Below are 20944 nucleotides of genomic sequence, written 5' to 3' on the forward strand. Positions count from 1 at the left end.
AGATCATAAACATGCTTTTGGCAAATACGTAATGCTATCAGGCTCAGATACATTCAAGCGAACATTATTGGTGACCATGCCATTTTCAATACAGTACTGTAATGTCCATCAGGTCTCTCAGTCAACACTGGCGACACTGACAAATCCTAAAAAGACATCAGGGTAAAATGCAACTTTATTTGTACTGTACTTTCATTTTTTTCTGACCTTTTTTTTTTTTTACTGTAAATGGAATTGTAACCTGTACTGGAAAAATCTTTTCACCTTTGTCTGATATTTGCTGATATTACAGTGTTATGCACACTACTGAAGTAGCATGAAAACTGGGACATGTTTTGTTGTGATTCTTCATGTTGACATATTTGGGTATATGGAGAGAATCACGTAAATAATATTTTCATCAGCATTGGTCTTGGGTAGTGTTTTTACTGTATTGTGTATTTTCACTTTCTCTGTGTACTTAACACTACTCTAATCACTGAGAAGTAGTATTGCTAAAAGTGTTTTAGGTTTATAACAGAAGTGTGTAAGTGGTACAAACAGAATTCAGTATATGCAATGTGTGTGTTTCATATGGTAACAAAATATGGTTTTGTTAAATGAGTGTATAGATTTTACAAGAGTGTTTCATTTTGCAATGGATCTGAGGTGTTTTGCTCATTGGGTGTGTGGTTGTGCGTATTGTGTGAGGAGATTGAAAAACAAAACCAAGCAGTCAAAATTGTGTGTATCCGATCGTAAAAAACTGTAACTTATAGTAGGGAGAGTGTGAGTTTCGTTCTTTTGTGGCTAGATGTGCACGAAGAAGGATGTGTGTGAGAAAAAAAACATTTAGCTACCCTTAAAGGGATAGTTCGGGATTTTTGAAATTAATCTACGTATATGGCATCCCCCATCACCAGTGTCATGCAATCACGCTGACTTACCGACCGCAGCGTAGCAGCGTGAAGTTGGCCCAAATACCGAAATGAAACAGGAACTAGCGCTTTAGGCTAATAGTTAGCATTTTTTCAGAATAAAAGTTTTCGTTTTCAAGAAAGTATAAATAATAATAAAATAATCTGTTAGCTAAATTGTCGAACAATGAACACATATCAAGTCTAAAGCACATATTACAATATATATCACAAAATCTAACAGAAAAAGTGTCATATCATTAAAACAAAGATTAAGTAACCTATGAGCCCAACTGAACACACCTGCTGGTTTAAAGTTGTTGGGCTGAGAAAACTACAAATTGTCTCCCCTAATATGGGGCATACAACTCTTCAGCAGAACCTCTACTAACACATTCTGAAATAGAAATTGGGAAATTGTCGTCTTTGCAACATCCAGAACCAATAAACCGAACGGCCTATTGACCTCCATAGGCCCACTATAATACAGCTGCTGGATTAAAGTTGTTGGGCTGAGAAAACTACAAATTGTCTCTCTTAATATGGGGCATACATCTCTTCAGCAGAACCCTTACTAACACATTCTGAAATAAAAATTGGGGAATTGTCGTCTTTGCAACGTCCAGAACCAATAAACCGAACGGTCTATTGACCTCCATAGGCCCACTATAATACAGCTGCTGGATTAAAGTTGTTGGGCTGAGAAAACTACAAATTGTCTCCCCTAATATGGGGCATAGATCATTTCAGCAGAACTTCTTCTAACATATTCTGAAATAAAAAGTGGGGAATTGTCGGCTTTGCACCCTCCAGAACCTATAAACCGAACAGCCTTTTGACCTCCATAGGCCCAACTATAATACAGCTGCTGCCCAGAACCTATCAACCGAACGGCTTGAAAATGGTGTGAGGGCAGACCCTCGAATAGATTCAATTTGAAGTAGAATAGCTGATAATGATTATCTTTAACTTAACACAAACAACACCCTTTTATTAAACAACATTTTACACTTTTAAACATTTTAACAAAGCTAAATATAGCCACAATATTGCACATTCACAGACTTCACAACCAAAATAAAGAGATGCAACAATGTTTCTTTTTTTTAAGTTTAGTAAACTTTGAAATAGACACAGGATGCAGTGTGAGCATTATGAATAAAAAAGAAATTCAATGAGATGTGGGAAGAAAATAATCGCCCTAAATTAAATGAAAGCAAAATGTCTCTGAAGTCATACACTGGAGAGAAAATCAAAGTAGTGGGGGTTTCTTAAGTAAAAGTAAACTATGCTCAGCAAATGAAGACATTGCCCGTAGTGGTGGTGAAGGGCACTGGACCTAGCTTGTTAGGGAGAGGCTGGCTGGAGGCTTTAAAGCTCAAGTGGGATGAAATCAAACATGTAAAAACAGAGGCACACGAGCTACAGGAAGTACTGTCAAAGCATGAGGAGGTTTTCAAAAAAGAACTAGGCATGTTAAAAGGCATGAAGGCAACAATTTGTGTTTCTGCGGATGCCCATCCAAAATTCTAAAGGCCCCGCTCAGTTCCGTATGCCATGAGGGCGAAAGTAGAAGAGGAGATAGATAGACTCCTGAAAGAGAGAATCATATCACCTGTGAAGTACGCTGAGTACGCCGATTGTTCCTGTGTTGAAGCCGGATGGCTCCATTAGAATATGTGGCGATTACAAACTAACAGTAAACAGCGCCTCCTCACTAGAGCAATACCCTATTCCTCGTGTTGAAGACCTGTTCAATACACTGGCATGAGGGACACGTTTCTCCAAGCTTGATTTAAGCCATGCCTATCAGCAGATCATGATGGATGATGAGTCCAAGAAATATCTAACAGTAAACACACACAGAGGTCTCTTCACCTACAATAGGCTACCGTTCGGAGTCTCATCTGCTCCAGACATATTTCAGAGAACAATGGAGAGTTTGTTACAAGGCCTGCCTAGAGTAGCTGTGTACCTGGACGACATTTTACTGACTGGAAGAGACACTGAAGAGCATCTGAGCACGCTGGATGAGGTACTCAGACGACTGAAAGAGGCAGGACTGCGACTGCGCAGAAGCAAGTGTGCATTTTTACAAGACCAGGTTGAGAACTTAGGTCACAAGATTGATGCTGAAGGCCTGCACCCAGTGCAAAGCAAGGTAACAGCCATCGAGGAAGCGCCACCTCCAACCACAGTGTCAGACCACTCAGTGTCAGAGATGGATGTGTGCTCTGGGGAGCTAGAGTCCTGGTGACGATGTGTATATCCGAAACTATGGTTATGGACCAAGGTGGGTTCCAGCCGTCATTGAGATGAACTCAGGGCCTGTCTCCTATACAGTGCAGACAGGAGATGGATGCATCATGTGTTGTCACGTGGACCAGATCCGTAAACATGACGCTTCAATGAACGAGACATCCATGCCGGACATGACACTGGAGCCCATGAGTCTTCAAAGTTGCCTGAGAGAAACGTCCGCCACAGGAAAACGATGAAAACTGAGACAGCATTTGATAAAATTGACGTAAAGCATCGTTTTCCTGTGACGGACGTTTCTCTCAGGCAACTTTGGTGAATCAAACTTTCGCGAATCAACTTTCGAGAATCAAACAGGTAGACTCTAGCTGTGAGGTTGCAGTATCGAGCGTACTGAAAATAAGGCCAAGTGATAACGAGGTGTGACTTTTTCCCCTACCATGTTTTTGGGATGCAAATCACTCTTTTGAACACATAATGTTTTGGGAAGAGAAACGTTTTATTTTGCTGGGTCTAGCAAACCTGCCGGACTACTTTCGGTTTGACCAAAACTGGACGAGAACTCTGCTCAAAGGACGCTGCGGTTGGTAAGTCAGCGTGATTGCATGACACTGGTGATGGGGGATGCTATATAGATTCATGTCAAAAATCCCGAACTATCCCTTTAACTGTCTGCTTGGAGGGCGCACACGGTATGGGTGTTTCAATCTCATTTGATTAGTTTTGTGTTAAAAGTGTTAAGACATAATTCTGAGTTAATTTATAATATCATGGATTGGTCCAGAAATGGCTTTGGCCACAAGAGGCTAATTTACGTGACATTTGCTGTTGTTAGAATGTGATACATTTTATTTCAGTTTTTCACGGTGGTTTGGAGTATGATGGCAAATAAAAACTCATCAACCATCAGTTGGAGCATGGTTCATCTTTAACCAGGAGAAAAGTTCAGGAGCAGCTAGATCCCCTGAATCCATAATACAGTATGGGCAAGATTATAGATGATTCAATGTGGCATTGCAAGAGTTCATGGGTACATAGCTTAAACCAGGTGGCATGTCTTAACAATTAAAAATATTGGTCATCAAGGTTAATTATTGAGCAAAAACCTAATATTGTGTTATATTCTTTCATACATAGTTGTCATTCATACTTAGTAGTGCCATGGACTAGTTGGTCTGTGCAGCCATGTTTTGAAGCCTTTTATACAGTAGGTGCTTGCAAGTTTTGCTCTTGAATCCAGTGTAGATATCTGAGCATTTCCTATGTTCTGTATGTGATGGTACGTTTGCACCTGTATGTATGGTGTCTGTGCATGAGATTGAAAGAATTACACACACGTTTACAGTGCTATTCACGTCCTTTTTTATTGTCTCACACTCTGAGAGAGGCTTTCATTGTACCAGAAAAAATGGAGGTGGATTCTCCCATAAAGCAGGGGCTTCTGCTTGTGACAGAGGCTGGCTCTTGAGATGATCAGGTTCTCTTTGGGTTTGGACCTGTGCGACCCACACCAAAGTCGGGCCAGATCGGTCCCAGAGCAGACAGCTGTCAGGTGTGCTTTGTGTTGATGGTTTAGTTTAGGATGGCTTGAGCTGATGAGCTAAGGGAAGATGACAACACCGCCCCGTCGACCAGCTCCTCCACGACTGTGATGACCTTAGTGGTGGTAGTGGTGGTGGTGGAGGTGTTGTCAACCACCCCGTCGATCACCTCCTCCACGACTGCTTGAGCTAATGGGCTAAGGGAAGATGACAACACCACCCCGTCGACCACCTCCTCCACGACTGTGATGACCTTAGTGGTGGTGGTGGTGGTGGAGGAGGAGGATGAGGTTGACATGCCACTGTAAGGGAAAAAGAGAAGACAATTCAAATTTAGTCTCTCATCTGTGCAATGCTGACATGGTGTCACTTCACAGTTTATACAGACCTTTTCTGACAAAAATCATCCCAGATCTTTATTTGGTTCTTGCCAATTTTATATATTTCTTTCATTTTCCCCTCAGATTCTATTAATTCATGTTGTGGAGTTACTGGTGAATTCGCCGATTGGTGATAAATGATTAGCATACCCTGCACTTGCACTTTCAACTGCCCCTCCGTCCATGAGTCTTCTGTACTCTGCGATCTCCATCTCCAGTCTGGTCTTCATGTCCAGGAGCACGGAGTACTCTTGTCCCTGGCGTTCCAGGTCCCCGCGGAGATGAACCAGCTGACCTTCCAGGCTGCCCACCTGCATCTGGTAGCCTGAGAGCATGCCGGAGTAGCGTGACTGCGTCTCGTGCAATGTGCCCTCCAGCGATGCTTTCTGTAGGGATTTGGGAGTGAGGAGAGTTGGTATTAGAGTACAACTTTTGCTTCTTCTTTTTTTAAACTAGTCTTTACTGGTGAATCACAGGTATATTTAAAAAAAAAAAATGATTTAAGTGTTTCCATGGCAGAAGAAAGTTCGATCAAGTGGCCAGCAACAACAATGTCATGAACTACTTTGATTTAAACAGGAGTGGGGTGGAAGTTCAAGGCTTGCAGTGGTGGGATACAGTAGGATTCCCCTTGAAATTGATATTGATTTACTGCATGGCCTGACTTGCCATCTCCAACGAGACAACATGTATCAGAGTTGACATGAGACTGTGTGCAATGGTTCTGTGTTTCTGAGCTGATGGGTAGTCTCACCATGCTCATCAGAGACTGAAGTTCGATTTCCAGGGACTGAACTGAGCTCTTCACAGTGTTGATCTCGGACTTGCTGGTCTGAATGGTCTCTGTGCTCGTAACAACCTCCTTGTTCACGACCTCTGCCTGCAAAACAGCAGCAAAAAGAGAACACAGTATGTGAGAAAGGACTTTAACTTATTTATCACACAATATTACAAAACAATTCACCATTGAAGTAGAGTACCTTGAAGCACCCTGAGACAATTCTATTGTTTTGGCGCTACCAAAATAAATAGTATTGAATGTATTGATGCTGATAAAGCAAGATCTGATCTGGCAAGAAATTAAATCTGTAACAGCCTGTGCTCGCCTGATGAGTGTGTTTCTGTGTGTGTGTGTGTGTGTATGTGAGTGTGTGTGTGTGTTTGTGTGTGCGCATGGGGTGTATGTGTATATGTATACGTGTATGTGTATGTGCTTTCAAATATGTCTGTGTCATCTACCTTAGCCTGGAACCAAGACTCAAGGTCCCTCTGGCTCTTGGCTGAGACTGCCTCGTAGTGTTCACGGATATCTGCCATGATCTTGGTGAGGTCCGCCTGAGGTGCAGCATCCACCTCTACGTTGACCTGGCCGGTCATCTGGGCACGCAGGGACAACAGCTCCTAAGACAGAAAAAAATGTCTTAAAAATGGGATGTAGCTTTCTTTACAACCAGGATTAACACCGGGCTCCTGTGAGCAGACAGTATCTCACAAATAACTAACAACAATGCACTAGTTACGTCACTCCTTTCAAGACTGTACCAAGGCTCAACTGAAGCCACTTCTGCCAGTGCATGAACTGTTAGTCAGTGAGTAAGTAAGTGAATGAGAGATCTACACCTATGCCTGGCAAGGGCGCATTACAGGGAGGCTGGGAAACTATGTCTAATCTGTCACTGTCACCAGCTCTGCACAGCAAGCTAAGACAAAAAGCCAGTCTTGTTTGTGCCCTGAGGCCTGAAAGCAGGTTGGGTTTCGGGCATCCAGACTTCCTTGTGGCCCTTCTTCAGTAAGAAGATAACTTAATTCCTGTGTATTAGTTTTGTTCCTGTTAGCAGTTCTCACCTCCTCGTGGTTCTTCTTGAGATAGATAAGCTCTTCTTGCAGGCTGGCGATCTGCATATCGATGTCGGTCCTAGAGTAGTTCAGCTCATCCAGCACCCTCTTCAGCCCGGCGATGTCTGCCTCCACTGACTGCCTCATGGTCAACTCTGTCTCATACCTTACAGAGATGGCAATTGATGGGATAATCAACAAAAAAAACATGTGTGATAAATATCCAACTCATATGAAAAAAAAAAAAAAGCTTCAGCTCAACTTTCTATTGAGAACTTTAAGAGAAGAACAGTGGATTCAATTTTAATTCAATATCAAATAAGCTGTTGAACTGGAATGGTGTAGCAAAGACAAAGTGTGTTTTTGTGCTGTTTCTAAACTCTATGGATTCAGATCACATATGGAAGATTACAAATATCTTTATCTAATTCTTTGCAATGCACAGATGCTATTAAAAACAGTTTTCACGCCAAAATGGTCACATCTATATTGAAACTTTTGGAGTAAACCTAGCAACAGGATTTCTATCTTTTTGAGTAAGCATAGAAACAGGATTTCTGTCTTTTGGAGTAAACCTAGCAACATGATTTTTCATGTTCTTGGGACGCAAACCTACTTGACTCTGAAGTCGTCCATGGCGAGGCTGGCGTTGTCGATGGCCAGGTGCACAGAACCCTTCAGCTGAAGGGAACCCTGGATCTGAACACATCAGGAAACACACAAACAAATGCATCACTTACATTTACTTAAGGAACTGCTATTGCAAGTGAAGCGATCCTTATTGGTTTGAAAATCACAAGTTTAGCATGAGAGCAAAGCACAGTGAACTCTGTCCATGTCAGCCATGAGACACTGCCATGGGCTTTACTGTGCAGATTACTCAGTGCTATCTCTCTGCTGTAGATGGAGACTAATTTGAGGAGCTCACCTGGGCCTGGAGGTCGCTAATGGTGACCATGAAGCTGTCGTAGTTGTGGGCAGAAGGGGATGTCCTGCTTTCCAGAAACATTCTGATATTCAGCTCCAGGTCTGCGTTGGCCTTCTCCAAGGTCTGCACCTTAACCAGGTAGGAGGCCAGACGTTCGTTGAGGTTCTGCATGGTGAACTTCTCATTGCCAATGACGCCTCCCTCTGCAGCTGCAGACCCCGCTCCGCCGCCGAACCCGGCACCACCTCCAAACCCGGCCCCACCTCCGAACCCCCCGCCGAATCCAGCTGCGCCACCCAGACCGGAGGCGCTGGAGATGCGCACCCCGGAACCGCCGGCACCACCGTACACACTGCCTGCCCTCATCGTCCGTCCACCGCCCCCTGCCGACATGGAGACTCGGGAGGAGCCTGCGGAGAATCCACCTCCACCGAAGGAGGAACGGCCTGCGAAGAGTGTTGCCATGACGAAGAGGCTGGATGGGTACTCTGGCTCTGACGGGAGAGAAGTGAGTGTTGAGACGACACTGTGAGGGACCTTTTATCCTCCGCACACAGACGCTTCAGCTCCTGTAACCTGACTCCCCCTCCAAACTGCCTTCTTCCCTGGCCAGCCCACATGTCATCAGGTCCCAAACGATGTGAGGGATATGGCCATGAGGCATCTCCCCCCGCTGGCTGTGTTCTAAGTTTCAGCACGTCCACTTGCAAACACACAATGACTGACATGTGAGAATTTTTGGAGAATTTCAATCCAAGCGGGAAGACAGAACAAATCAATCAGTCTTTCAAGTGGATCTGTGTGTGACAGGACTGACGAGAGCCCACGGCTGATTCAGGTATTCTGATGAAAACCCTTGAGCCATCTGAACGAGGCACACACCTCACATCCAGTGTGGGCCTCAGTGGGACTCATCTAAATCAAGAGTCTGCCTCAGTTTCAGAGGCTTTGGGGGGCTTCTTGGTGAAGATTTGCATTTTCAGCACTTCTACTATATGCAAGCCCCATCTTGCACAGCAGTACATATACACTTGGCAGGGTTGTGACTGTGTTGACTGACATGCTTTTACACATCTGGGTAAAAAAAACAAGCTTTTAAAACAAGGAGAGAAACCCTATTTGTGGTTTTACAGCTTTAGAAAAACCTTTAAAAATCATTCAGGATTTTTGGGGTCAGACATATTTTTTTTTTAGCTGTTTGCTGTTAAGGCTGCTTACGATAGGATATGTCATGAACAGATTCTTCATCAGTCTTTTTTATTGAGGGGACTGGTTTAATTTGTGGACAAGATGACAGTTAGTATGGTAAATACAGTTTAAAGCTTTCAAAAGAACCTCAACCATTGTCACAAGACCTTTCATCAACTTCATACACGTCAGTCTTAAAAATCAACCTTTCATACACAGTGCATGCAACTTTTGATTAACTCATTGCAAGATAATTTGATTTAATCCACGAAAGCACTTGCTTGTCCTGTGCCGATCTGCATTCATGTATCTAGAGGTCACTTCCTTGCAATTCCAAAACACTGACTGCCAAATTACCACACCTGAGCCGGTCAAATAAACACAGCCATCAAGTGCCCAAACACATGATTGCTTAATTATAGACACAACTAACAAGTTTACAGTAAGCACTATAGAAATGCAGCAGATGAGTAACTGTCATCTGTCTTCAACCAAAATGGAAGGAGTCAGAAGAAGAAGAGTGAGGGTGAGAGGGGGAATCCACAGAGGAGGAGAAGGAGGAAGAGGCCGAGGCCATGATGCTGAGGTCAAGGTGGAAGTAGAGGAAGAGGAAGACCTGTAGCAGGAGGAAAATGTGCTCAAAGAAAAAGAAGACAAAATTTATCAAATAAACTTGAAAGGAGGACAGGCCCATATTCACGCAAGAACAAGATAGAGAGATCATAAACATGCTTTTGGCAAATACATAATGCTATCAGGCTCAGAGAAATTCAATTAAACATTATCGGTGACCATGCCATTTTCAATACAGTAATGTCCATCAGGTCTCTCAGTCAACACTGGCGACACTGACAAATCCTAAAAAGACATCAGGGTAAAATGCAACTTTATTTGTATTTTCATTTTTTTTTTTTATCTTTTTTTACTGTAAATGGAATTGTAACCTGTACTGGAAACATCTTTTCACCTTTGTCTGATATTTGCTGAGCTTACAGTGTTATGCACATTACTGAAGTAGCATGAAAACTGGGACATGTTTTGTTGTGATTCTCCATGTTGACATGTTGACTGATTTGGGTATATGGAGAGAATTACGTAAATAATATTTTCATCAGCATTGGTCTTGGGTAGTGTTTTTACTGTATTGTGTATTTTCACTTTCTCTGTGTACTTCACTTACACTACTCTAATCACTGAGAAGTAGTATTGCTAAAAGTGTTTTAGGTTTATAACAGAAGTGTGTAAGTGGTACAAACAGAATTCAGTATATGCAATGTGTGTGTTTCATATGGTAACAAAATACGATTTTGTTAAATGAGTGTATATATTTTAAAAGAGTGTTTCATTTTGCAATGGATCTGATGTTTTTGCTCATTGGGTGTGTGGTTGTGCTTATTGTGTGAGGAGATTGAAAAACAAAACCAAGCAGTCAAAATTGTGTGTATCCGATCGTAAAAAACTAATTTAGAAAAAATAACTAAAAAGACATAATTCTGAGTTAATTTATAATATCATGGATTGGTCCAGAAATGGCTTTGGCCACAAGAGGCTAATTTACGTGACATTTGCTGTTGTTAGAATGTGATACATTTTATTTCAGTTTTTCACGGTGGTTTGGAGTATGATGGCAAATAAAAACTCATCAACCATCAGTTGGAGCATGGTTCATCTTTAACCAGGAGAAAAGTTTAGGAGCAGCTAGATCCCCTGAATCCATAATACAGTATGCGCTAGATTATAGATGATTCAATGTGGCATTGCAAGAGTTCATGGGTACATAGCTTAAACCAGGTGGCATGTCTTAACACTTAACACCAAAAAATATTGGTCATCAAGGTTAATTATTGAGCAAAAACCTAATATTGTGTTATATTTTTTCATACATAGTTGTCATTCATACTTAGTAGTGCCATGGACTAGTTGGTCTGTGCAGCCATGTTTTGAAGCCTTTCATACTGTAGGTGCTTGCGAGTTTTGCTCTTGAATCCAGTCTAGATATCTGAGCATTTCCTATGTTCTGTTTGTGATGGTACGTTTACACCTATATGTATCGTGTCTGTGCATGAGATTGAAATAATTACACACACGTTTACAGTGCTATTCACCTCCTTTTTTATTTTCTCACACACTGAGAGAGGCTTTCATTGTACCAGAAAAAATAGAGGTGAATTTTCCCATTAAGCAGGGGCTTCTGCTTGTGACAGAGGCTGGCTCTGGAGATGATCAGGCTTTCTTTGGGTTTGGACCCGTGGGACCCACACCAAAGGCGGGCCAGATTGGTCCCAGAGCAGACAGCTGTCAGGTGTGCTTTGTGCTGATGGTTTAGTTTAGGGTGGCGATATGAGCTAGAGGAAGATGACTACACCACCCCGTCGACCACCTCCTCCACGACTGTGGGGTTTATGATGGCGAGATTTGATGAGCTAGAGGAAGATGACAACACCACCCCGTCGACCACCTCCTCCACGACTGTGATGACCTTAGTGGTGGTGGTGGTGGAGGTGGAGGAGGAGGAGGAGGATGAGGCTGACATGCCACTGTAAGGGAAAAAGAGAAGAGAATTCAAATTTAGTCTCTCATCTGTGCAATGCTGACATGGTGTCACTTCACAGTTTATACAGACCTTTTCTGACAAAAATCATCCCAGATCTTTATTTGGGTCTTGCCAATTTTATATATTTCTTTCATTTTCCCCTCAGATTCTATTAATTCATGTTGTGGAGTTACTGGTGAATTCGCCGATTGGTGATAAATGATTAGCATACCCTGAAATTGCACTTGCAACTGCCCCTCCATCCATGAGTCTTCTGTACTCTGCGATCTCCATCTCCAGTCTGGTCTTGATGTCCAGGAGCACGGAGTACTCTTGTCCCTGGCGTTCCAGGTCCCCGTGGAGATGAACCAGCTGACCTTCCAGGCTGCCCACCTGCATCTGGTAGCCTGAGAGCATGCCGGAGTAGCGTGACTGCGTTTCGTGCAATGTGCCCTCCAGCGATGCTTTCTGTAGGGATTTGGGAGTGAGGAGAGTTGGTATTAGAGTACAACTTTTGCTTCTTTTTAAAAAAAACTAGTCTTTACTGGTGAATCAGGTATATATATATATTTTTTTTAAATGAATGAAGTGTTTCCATGGCAGAAGAAAATTTGATCAAGTGGCCAGCAACAACAATGTCATGAACTATATTGATTTAAAGCCCCATTATGCAACAATTATACTTCAGGATTAGGGTTAGGATAAGCAGTTTAACCTTAAAATAACAGCTTAAAAAAAATTGGGCCGCTACAATGACTTTTAACATGGAGAATCGCCGCTGTGCCATTACCATACGAGGGTCCATAGGCATATAACTGCGTTCTGTAGTTTCGCCTGCCGCAGCCCGCCGCAGCCCGCCGCCGTGACTTGTAAACTTTCTGCCGATTTAGTAAGTAGCTTATTTGCCGTCTTGCTTTGTCTTGTGTTGCACTTGCTTGATGTTTGACTGTGTAAGGACAGTCGTTGAGTAACTAGTTTTGTCATAATGTCAAAGTCAGCACATTTCAAGAGATTTCGTTAGTTTTAGCTGCTAGCATACCTTTAGCGAATAGCTATTGATCCGTTGTGCTGCTTTAAACAGGAGTGGGGTGGAAGTTCAAGGCTTGCAGTGGTGGGATACAGTAGGATTCCCCTTGAAATTGATACTGATTTACTGCATGGCCTGACTTGCCATCTCCAACGAGACAACATGTATCAGAGTTGACATGAGACTGTGTGCAATGGTTCTGTGTTTCGGAGCTGATGGGTAGCCTCACCATGCTCATCAGAGACTGAAGTTCGATTTCCAGGGACTGAACTGAGCTCTTCACAGTGTTGATCTCGGACTTGCTGGTCTGAATGGTCTCTGTGCTCGTTACAACCTCCTTGTTCACGACCTCTGCCTGCAAAACAGCAGCAAAAAGAGAACACAGTATGTGAGAAAGGACTTTAACTTATTTATTACACAATATTACAAAACAAGTCACCATTGAAGTAGAGTACCTTGAAGCACCCTGAGACAATTCAATTGTTTTGTCGCTACCAAAATAAATAGTATTGAATGTATTGATGCTGATAAAGCAAGAGCTGATCTGGCAAGAAATTAAATCTGTAACAGCCTGTGCTCACCTGATGAGTGTGTTTCTGTGTGTGTGTGTCTGTGTGTATTTGAATGTGTGTGTGTGCGCATGGGGTGTATGTGTATATGTATGTGTATGTGCGTTCAAATATGTGTGTGTCATCTACCTTAGCCTGGAACCAAGACTCAAGGTCCCTCTGGCTCTTGGCTGAGACTGCCTCGTAGTGTTCACGGATATCTGCCATGATCTTGGTGAGGTCCGCCTGAGGTGCAGCGTCCACCTCTACTTTGACCTGGCCGGTCATCTGGGCGCGCAGGGACAACAGCTCCTAAGACAGAAAAAAATGTCTTAAAAATGGGATGTAGCTTTCTTTACAACCAGGATTAACACCGGGCTCCTGTGAGCAGACAGTATCTCACAAATAACTCACAACGATGTGCACTAGTTACGTCACTCCTTTCAAGACTGTACCAAGGCTCAACTGAAGCCACTTCTGCCAGTGCATGAACTGTTAGTCAGTGAGTAAGTAAGTGAATGAGAGATCTACACCTATGCCTGGCAAGGGCGCATTACAGGGAGGCTGGGAAACTATGTCTAATCTGTCACTGCCACCAGCTCTGCACAGCATGCTAAGACAGAAAGCCAGTCTTGTTTGTGCCCTGAGGCCTGAAAGCAGGTTGGGTTTCGGGCATCCAGACTTCCTTGTGGCCCTTCTTCAGTAAGAAAAGAACTTAATTCCTGGGTATTAGTTTTGTTCCTGTTAGCAGTTCTCACCTCCTCGTGGTTCTTCTTGAGATAGATAAGCTCTTCTTGCAGGCCAGTGATCTGCATGGCGATGTCGTTCCTAGAGTAGTTCAGCTCATCCAGCACCCTCTTCAGCCCGGCGATGTCTGCCTCCACTGACTGCCGCATGGTCAACTCTCTCTCATACCTACAGAGATGGCAATTGATGGGATAATCAACAAACAAAACATGTGTGATAAATATCCAACTCATATGAAAAAAAAAAAGCTTCAGCTCAACTTTCTATTGAGAACTTTCAGAGGAGAACAGTGGATTCAATTTTAATTCAATAACAAATAAGCTGTTTAACTGGAATGGTGTAGCAAAGACACAGTGTGTTTTTGTGCTGTTTCTAAACTCTATGGGCTGAACACATTGGGATGCAGTGGATTCAGATCACAAATGGAAGATTACAAATGTCTTTATCTAATCCTTTGCAATGCACAGATGCTATTACAGTTTTTCCCTATCGTTTTACGGCATTTAGCGAATCATGGGTCAACTTCATCTAATGCTCACATCTTCTTTGCACAGCAAGAGTCTTCTCTGGCAAATGGGTCTACCATTTCTCATTGCTTTCACGCAAATTTCTTTGAGTTTCAACACACTTTTCAAAACAGTTAAAACACTTCTCAGAGAAAGACACAAAACCTAATTGAATAACCATGTCAACACATTGCAGACACTTAGAAGCAGCCTACTGACACTGCTCTCTATATTCTAAATACCGTCAACACCTGTGTGAACTCTCTGAGCAAAACTAATCAAGCAGTTCTCAACCTCTAAAAAAGGGTCAATAGATTGAAGTTGATAACAAGCATGTATCAAGGAGGCCACCACCAACAACCTCAGGATGAGGACAAGGAAGAGGTTGTGGTAGAGGTAGAGGGGCCCCTGTCAGGGGACGTGGCATTCGTGTAAGATGCTCAAATGAAATTAGGGCAAGAGTCATTGATCCATAGTGAATCATGACCTCTCCATGAGAGAGGCTGGCCAAAGGGTTCTTTCAAACCTGAGCTATCATACTGTGGTATCAATTGTTTGTACGTTCAGCAATGACAATGACTCTTTGCTGGCCTTCACAGTCAATATAATGTATTGTGTTTCACTGTATTTGCACTCTTGGCAACAACAATTTCTATACTTTTGTAAAGTATGTTGTCACAATACAATGTATACTGTAGTTTCACTAAAGTTATTTACAACATATACGGTCAAATTCTGATTACTTTACGTATATTGTAACAGTATTTACAGCCTATTGCACTATTTTTACAGAATCAACACACTGGCCCACACTGGTGGCAGGGGGAGATTGTTCACTGCAGAACAGAGTTGACCTTTTCACTGTATATTGAAACCTGTCATTTTGACGTACAGAATATACATGTAATGTGGAAAAAGGACTGCAATACTGTAAATATTTTTGTGTCAGAATCTTTGCCATTTTGTGCACAGTAGAACAAATGTTACGTAATCAATGGTGTTGACAGGTCCTTGTTTATAGAATATATGATATAGTGTTTAGCAATACAAAAAAAAGAACTACAAAATTGTACTGTATACAAATTTTCAGATTTTGAATACTTTCTGACAGTATATTCCCTAAGTTAGAGTGCTCAGTACAAAACCCAAATTGTAGTACGTTGTCAGTGGTAAAATAGTCAATACTGTGAGGGTGTTGCACAAAAGTTGAAGTGATGGTTTCATAGGTTGATATTGAAAGCTGTATTTTGAGTTTTGCTATCCATTGTTAAATAAATGAGAAAACATACATTTTCAATTGAGCACAAATTGTAGGTTTTGAAGGAAATGTTTGGTTTTTATGGGTGTGTGATACATTTTTGAGAAGGTAGTGTCATTCTGCAAACATCATATAGTGTTTTGGTCATTTCAACTTCTGTTAAGGGCTGTGTATGAGCTGTTTTGAAAAAGTAAACAGTGATTGGAAAAATTCGCCAAAGCGATTGAGAAAAACTGTAAAAACAGTTTTCCCGCCAAAATGGTCACATCTATCTTGAAACTTTTGGAGTAAACCTAGCAACAGGATTCCTTTCTTTTGGAGTAAGTATAGAAACAGGATTTCTGTCTTTTTAATTAAACCTAGCAACATGACTTTTTATGTTCTTGGGACGCAAACCTACTTGAATCTGAAGTCGAGTGTTGCAAGGCTGGCGTTGTCGATGGCCACGTGCACAGAACCCTTCAGCTGAAGGGAACCCTGGATCTGAACACATCAGGAAACACACAAACAAATGCATCACTTACATTTACTTAAGGAACTGCTATTGCAAGTGAAGCGATCCTTATTGGTTTGAAAATCACAAGTTTAGCATGAGAGCAAAGCACAGTGTGAACTCTGTCCATATCAGCCATGAGACACTGCCATGGGCTTTACTGTGCAGATTACTCAGTGCTATCTCTCTGCTGTAGATGGAGACTAATTTGAGGAGCTCACCTGGGCCTGGAGGTCGCTAATGGTGACCATGAAGCTGTCGTAGTTGTGGGCAGAAGGGGATGTCCTGCTTTCCAGAAACATTCTGATCTTCAGCTCAAGCGCTGCGTTGGCCTTCTCCAGGGTCTGCACCTTAACCAGGTAGGAGGCCAGACGTTCGTTGAGGTTCTGCATGGTGAACTTCTCATTGCCAATGACGCCTCCCTCTGCAGCTGCAGACCCCGCTCCGCCGCCGAACCCGGCACCACCTCCGAACCCGGCACCACCTCCGAACCCCCCGCCGAATCCAGCTGCGCCACCCAGACTGGAGGCGCTGGAGATGCGCACCCCGGAACCGCCGGCGCCACCGTACACGCTGCCTGCCCTCATCATGCGGCCACCGCCCCCTGCCGACATGGAGACTCGGGAGGAGCCTGCGGAGAATCCACCTCCACCGAAGGAGGAACGGCTCTGGCGCTGGCGGGAGAGAAGTGAGTGTTGAGATGGCAATGCAAGGGACCTTTTATCCTCCGCACACATACGCTTCAGCTCCTGTAACCTGGCTCCCCCTCCCACCTGGCTTCCCTCCTGACTCCCTGTCTTCAGGCCCTGGCCAGCCCACATGTGCATCAGGTCCCAAACGATTTGAGGTCTATGGCCATGAGCCATCTCCCCCCGCTGGCTGTGATCTAAGTTTCAGCACGTCCACTGGCAAACACACAATGACTGACAGTCATGTGAGAATTTCTGGAGAATTTCAATCCAAGGTGGGAGAAAAACAAACAAATCAGTCTTAGTGATTCTGTGCGTGACAGGACTGATGAGAGCCCACGGCTGATTCAGGTATTCTGATGAAAACCCTTGAGCCATCTGAACGAGGCACACACCTCACATCCAGTGTGGGCCTCAGTGGGACTCATCTAAAGTCAAGAGTCTGCCTCAGTTTCAGAGACTTTGGGGGGCTTCTTGGTGAAGATTTGCATTTTCAGCACTTCTACTATATGCAATCCCCATCTTGCACAGCAGTACATATACACTTGGCAGGGTTGTGACTGTGTTGACTGACATGCTTTTACACATCTGGGTAAAAAAACAAGCTTTTAAAACAAGGAGAGAAACCCTATTTGTGGTTTTACAGCTTTAGAAAAACCTTTAAAAATCATTCAGGATTTTTGGGGTCAGACATACTTTTTTTTTGCTGTTTGCTGTTAAGGCTGCTTACGATAGGATATGTCATGAACAGATTCTTCATCAGTCTTTCTTTTTGAGGGGACTGGTTTAATTTGTGGACAAGATGACAGTTAGTATGGTAAATACAGTTTAAAGCTGTCAAAATAACCTCAACCATTGTCACAAGACCTTTCATCAACTTCATACACGTCAGTCTTAAAAATCAACCTTTCATACACAGTGCATGCAACTTTTGATTAACTCATTGCAAGATAATTTGATTTAATCCACGAAAGTACTTGCTTGTCCTGTGCCGATCTGCAGTTACGTATCTAGAGGTCACTTCCTTGCAATTCCAAAACACTGACTGCCAAATTACCACACCTGAGCCGGTCAAATAAACACAGCCATCAAGTGCCCAAACACATGATTGCTTAATTATAGACACAACTAACAGGTTTACAGAAAGCACTATAGAAATGCAGCAGATGAGTAACTGTCATCTGTCTTCAATGGAAGGAAGGAGTTAGAAGAAGAAGAGTGAGGGTGAGAGGGGGAATCCACAGAGGAGGAGAAGGAGGAAGAGGAAGAGGCCATGCCATGAGGCTGAGGTCAAGGTAGAAGTAGAGGAAGAGGAAGACCTGAAGCAGGAGGAAAATGTGCTCAAAGAAAAAGAAGACAACATTTATCAAATAAACTTGAAAGGAGGACAGGCCCATATTCACGCAAGAACAAGGTAGAGAGATCATAAACATGCTTTTGGCAAATACGTAATGCTATCAGGCTCAGAGTAATTCAAGCAAACATTATCGGTGACCATGCCATTTTCAATACAGTAATGTCCATCAGGTCTCTCAGTCAACACTGGCGACACTGACAAATCCTAAAAAGACATCAGGGTAAAATGTAACTTTATTTGTACTGTATTTTCATTTTTTTCTGATCTTTTTTTACTGTAAATGGAATTGTAACCTGTACTGGAAACATCTTTTCCCCTTTGTCTGATATATGCTGAGCTTACAGTGTTATGCACATTACTGAAGTAGCATGAAAACTGTTTTGCTGTGATTCTCCGTGTTGACATGTTGACTGATTTGGGTATATGGAGAGAATTACGTAAATAATATTTTCATCAGCATTGGTCTTAGGTAGTGTTTTTACTGTATTGTGTATTTTCACTTTCTTTGTGTACTTCACTTACACTACTTTACAGTTTTTCTCAATCGCGTTGGCGAATTTTCCCATTCACTGTTTACATTTTCAAAACAGCTCACACACAGCCCGTAACAGAAGCTGAAATGACCAAAACACTGTATGATGTTTGCAGAATGACATTACCTTCTCAAAAACGTATCACACACCCATCAAAAACAAACATTTCCTTCAAAACCTACAATTTGGGCTCAATTGAAAGTGTATGTTTTCTCATTTATTTAACAATGGATAGCAAAATTCAAAATACAGCTTTCAATATCAACCTCTAAAACCATCACTTCAACTTTTGTGCAACACCCTCACAGTATTGACTATTTTACCACTGACAACGTACTACAATTTGGGATTTGTACTGAGCACTCTTACTTAGGAAATATATTGTCAGAAAGTATTTGAAATCTGAAAATTTGTATTCAGAAAAATATTGTAGTTCTATTTTTGTATTGCTGAATACTGTAAAAGGTTTTGTAAACAAGGTCCTGACAACACCATTGATTTACATTTGTTCTACTGTGTACAAAATGGCAAAGATTGTGACAAAAAAAAGATTTATTGCAGTAATTTTTTACAGTAACATGTTCCACAAAGAAAGAAATCAAAATGACAGGCTGCAATATGCAAAAAAAAGTCAAATATCAAACAAAAAGTTCCACAAAGCAAATGAAAAGCCTGTAAATATTGCATTTTTAGGGATTGTCTAGGCGGGCCTGACGATCAAGCCACATGTTTTCATCCACATCGCAATTACTGTAACATTGTCAATTACGGTTGCCCTACTGTAATTTCATTTGAGCACCTTCTAGGAGCATGTCCCCTGACAGGGGCCCCTCTACCTCGACCATGACCACGACCACGACCTCGACCTCTTCCTTGTCCTTGTCCTTGTCCCCGTCCTCGTCCTCGTCCTCGTCCTTGATCCATGGTTGCTTTCAACTTCAATCTATTGACCTCTTTTATAGGTTGAGAACAACTTGATTTGCTGTGCACAGAGAGTTCACACAGGTGCTGACGATATTTAGAATTGAGGGCAGTTTCAATTGGCTGCTACTAAGTGTCTTCAATGTGTTGACATGGTTATTCAATTAGGTTTTGTGTCTTTCTCTGAGAAGTGTGTAAACTGTTTTGAAAAGTCTGTTAAAACTCAAAGAAATTTGCGTGAAAGCAATGAGAAATGGTAAACCCATTCGCCAGAGAAGACTCTTGCTGTGCAAAGAAGATGTGAGCATTAGATGAAGTTGACCCATGATTCGCTAAATTCCTGCAAACGATTGGGAAAAACTGTAATCACTGAGAAGTAGTATTGCTAAAAGTGTTTTAGGTTAATAACAGAAGTGTGTAAGTGGTACAAACAGAATTCAGTATATGCAATGTGTGTGTTTCATATGGTAACAAAATATGGTTTTGTTAAATGAGTGAATAGATTTTACAAGAGTGTTTCATTTTGCAATGGATCTGATGTTTTTGCTCGTTAGGTGTGTGGTTGTGCTTATTGTGTGAGGAGATTGAAAAACAAAACCAAGCAGTCAAAATTGTGTGTATCCGATCGTAAAAAACTGTAAGACATAATTCTGAGTCAATTTATAATATCATGGATTGGTCCATAAATGGCTTTGGCCACAAGAGGCTAATTTACGTGACATTTGCTGTTGTTAGAATGTGATACATTTTATTTCAGTTTTTCACGGTGGTTTGGAGTATGATGGCAAATAAAAACTCATCAACCATCAGTTGGAGCATGGTTCATCTTAAACCAGGAGAAAAGTTTAGGAGCAGCTAGATCCCCTGAATCCATAATACAGTATGGGCAAGATTATAGATGATTCAATGTGGCATTGCAAGAGTTCATGGGTACATAGCTTAAACCAGGTGGCATGTCTTAACACTTAACACCAAAAAATATTGGTCATCAAGGTTAATTATTGAGCAAAAACCTAATATTGTGTTATATTCTTTCATACATAGTTGTCATTCATACTTAGTAGTGCCATGGACTAGTTTGTCTGTGCAGCCATGTTTTGAAGCCTTTTATACTGTAGGTGCTTGCAAGTTTTGCTCTTGAATCCAGTCTAGATATCTGAGCATTTCCTATGTTCTGTTTGTGATGTTACGTTTACACCTATATGTATCGTGTCTGTGCATGAGATTGAAATAATTACACACACGTTTACAGTGCTATTCACCTCCTTTTTTATTGTCTCACACACTGAGAGAGGCTTTCATTG

The 20944-nt window shown here is 42.1% G+C and overlaps 1 protein-coding gene across 1 annotated transcript; it reads right to left on the reverse strand.

Moving 5' to 3' along the window:
* Positions 1 to 4727: 4727 nt before the first annotated feature.
* LOC308379182 (uncharacterized protein) lies at positions 4728 to 16772 on the reverse strand (the record flags this gene model as incomplete). Its single annotated transcript, XM_080856240.1, has 14 exons — positions 16362 to 16772; positions 16048 to 16130; positions 13895 to 14051; positions 13287 to 13448; positions 12818 to 12943; positions 11794 to 12029; positions 11397 to 11565; positions 7841 to 8332; positions 7529 to 7611; positions 6922 to 7078; positions 6316 to 6477; positions 5831 to 5956; positions 5227 to 5462; positions 4728 to 4998 (listed from the first exon to the last, which is right to left on the reverse strand). The coding sequence occupies exons 1-14, from the start codon at positions 16752 to 16754 to the stop codon at positions 4728 to 4730; spliced, it is 2853 nt and encodes a 950-aa protein (XP_080712366.1). The 5' UTR covers positions 16755 to 16772.
* Positions 16773 to 20944: the final 4172 nt, after the last annotated feature.

This window comes from Sprattus sprattus (genome assembly GCF_963457725.1).
Source record: "Sprattus sprattus genome assembly, chromosome: 18".
Lineage (NCBI taxonomy): Eukaryota > Metazoa > Chordata > Actinopteri > Clupeiformes > Clupeidae > Sprattus > Sprattus sprattus.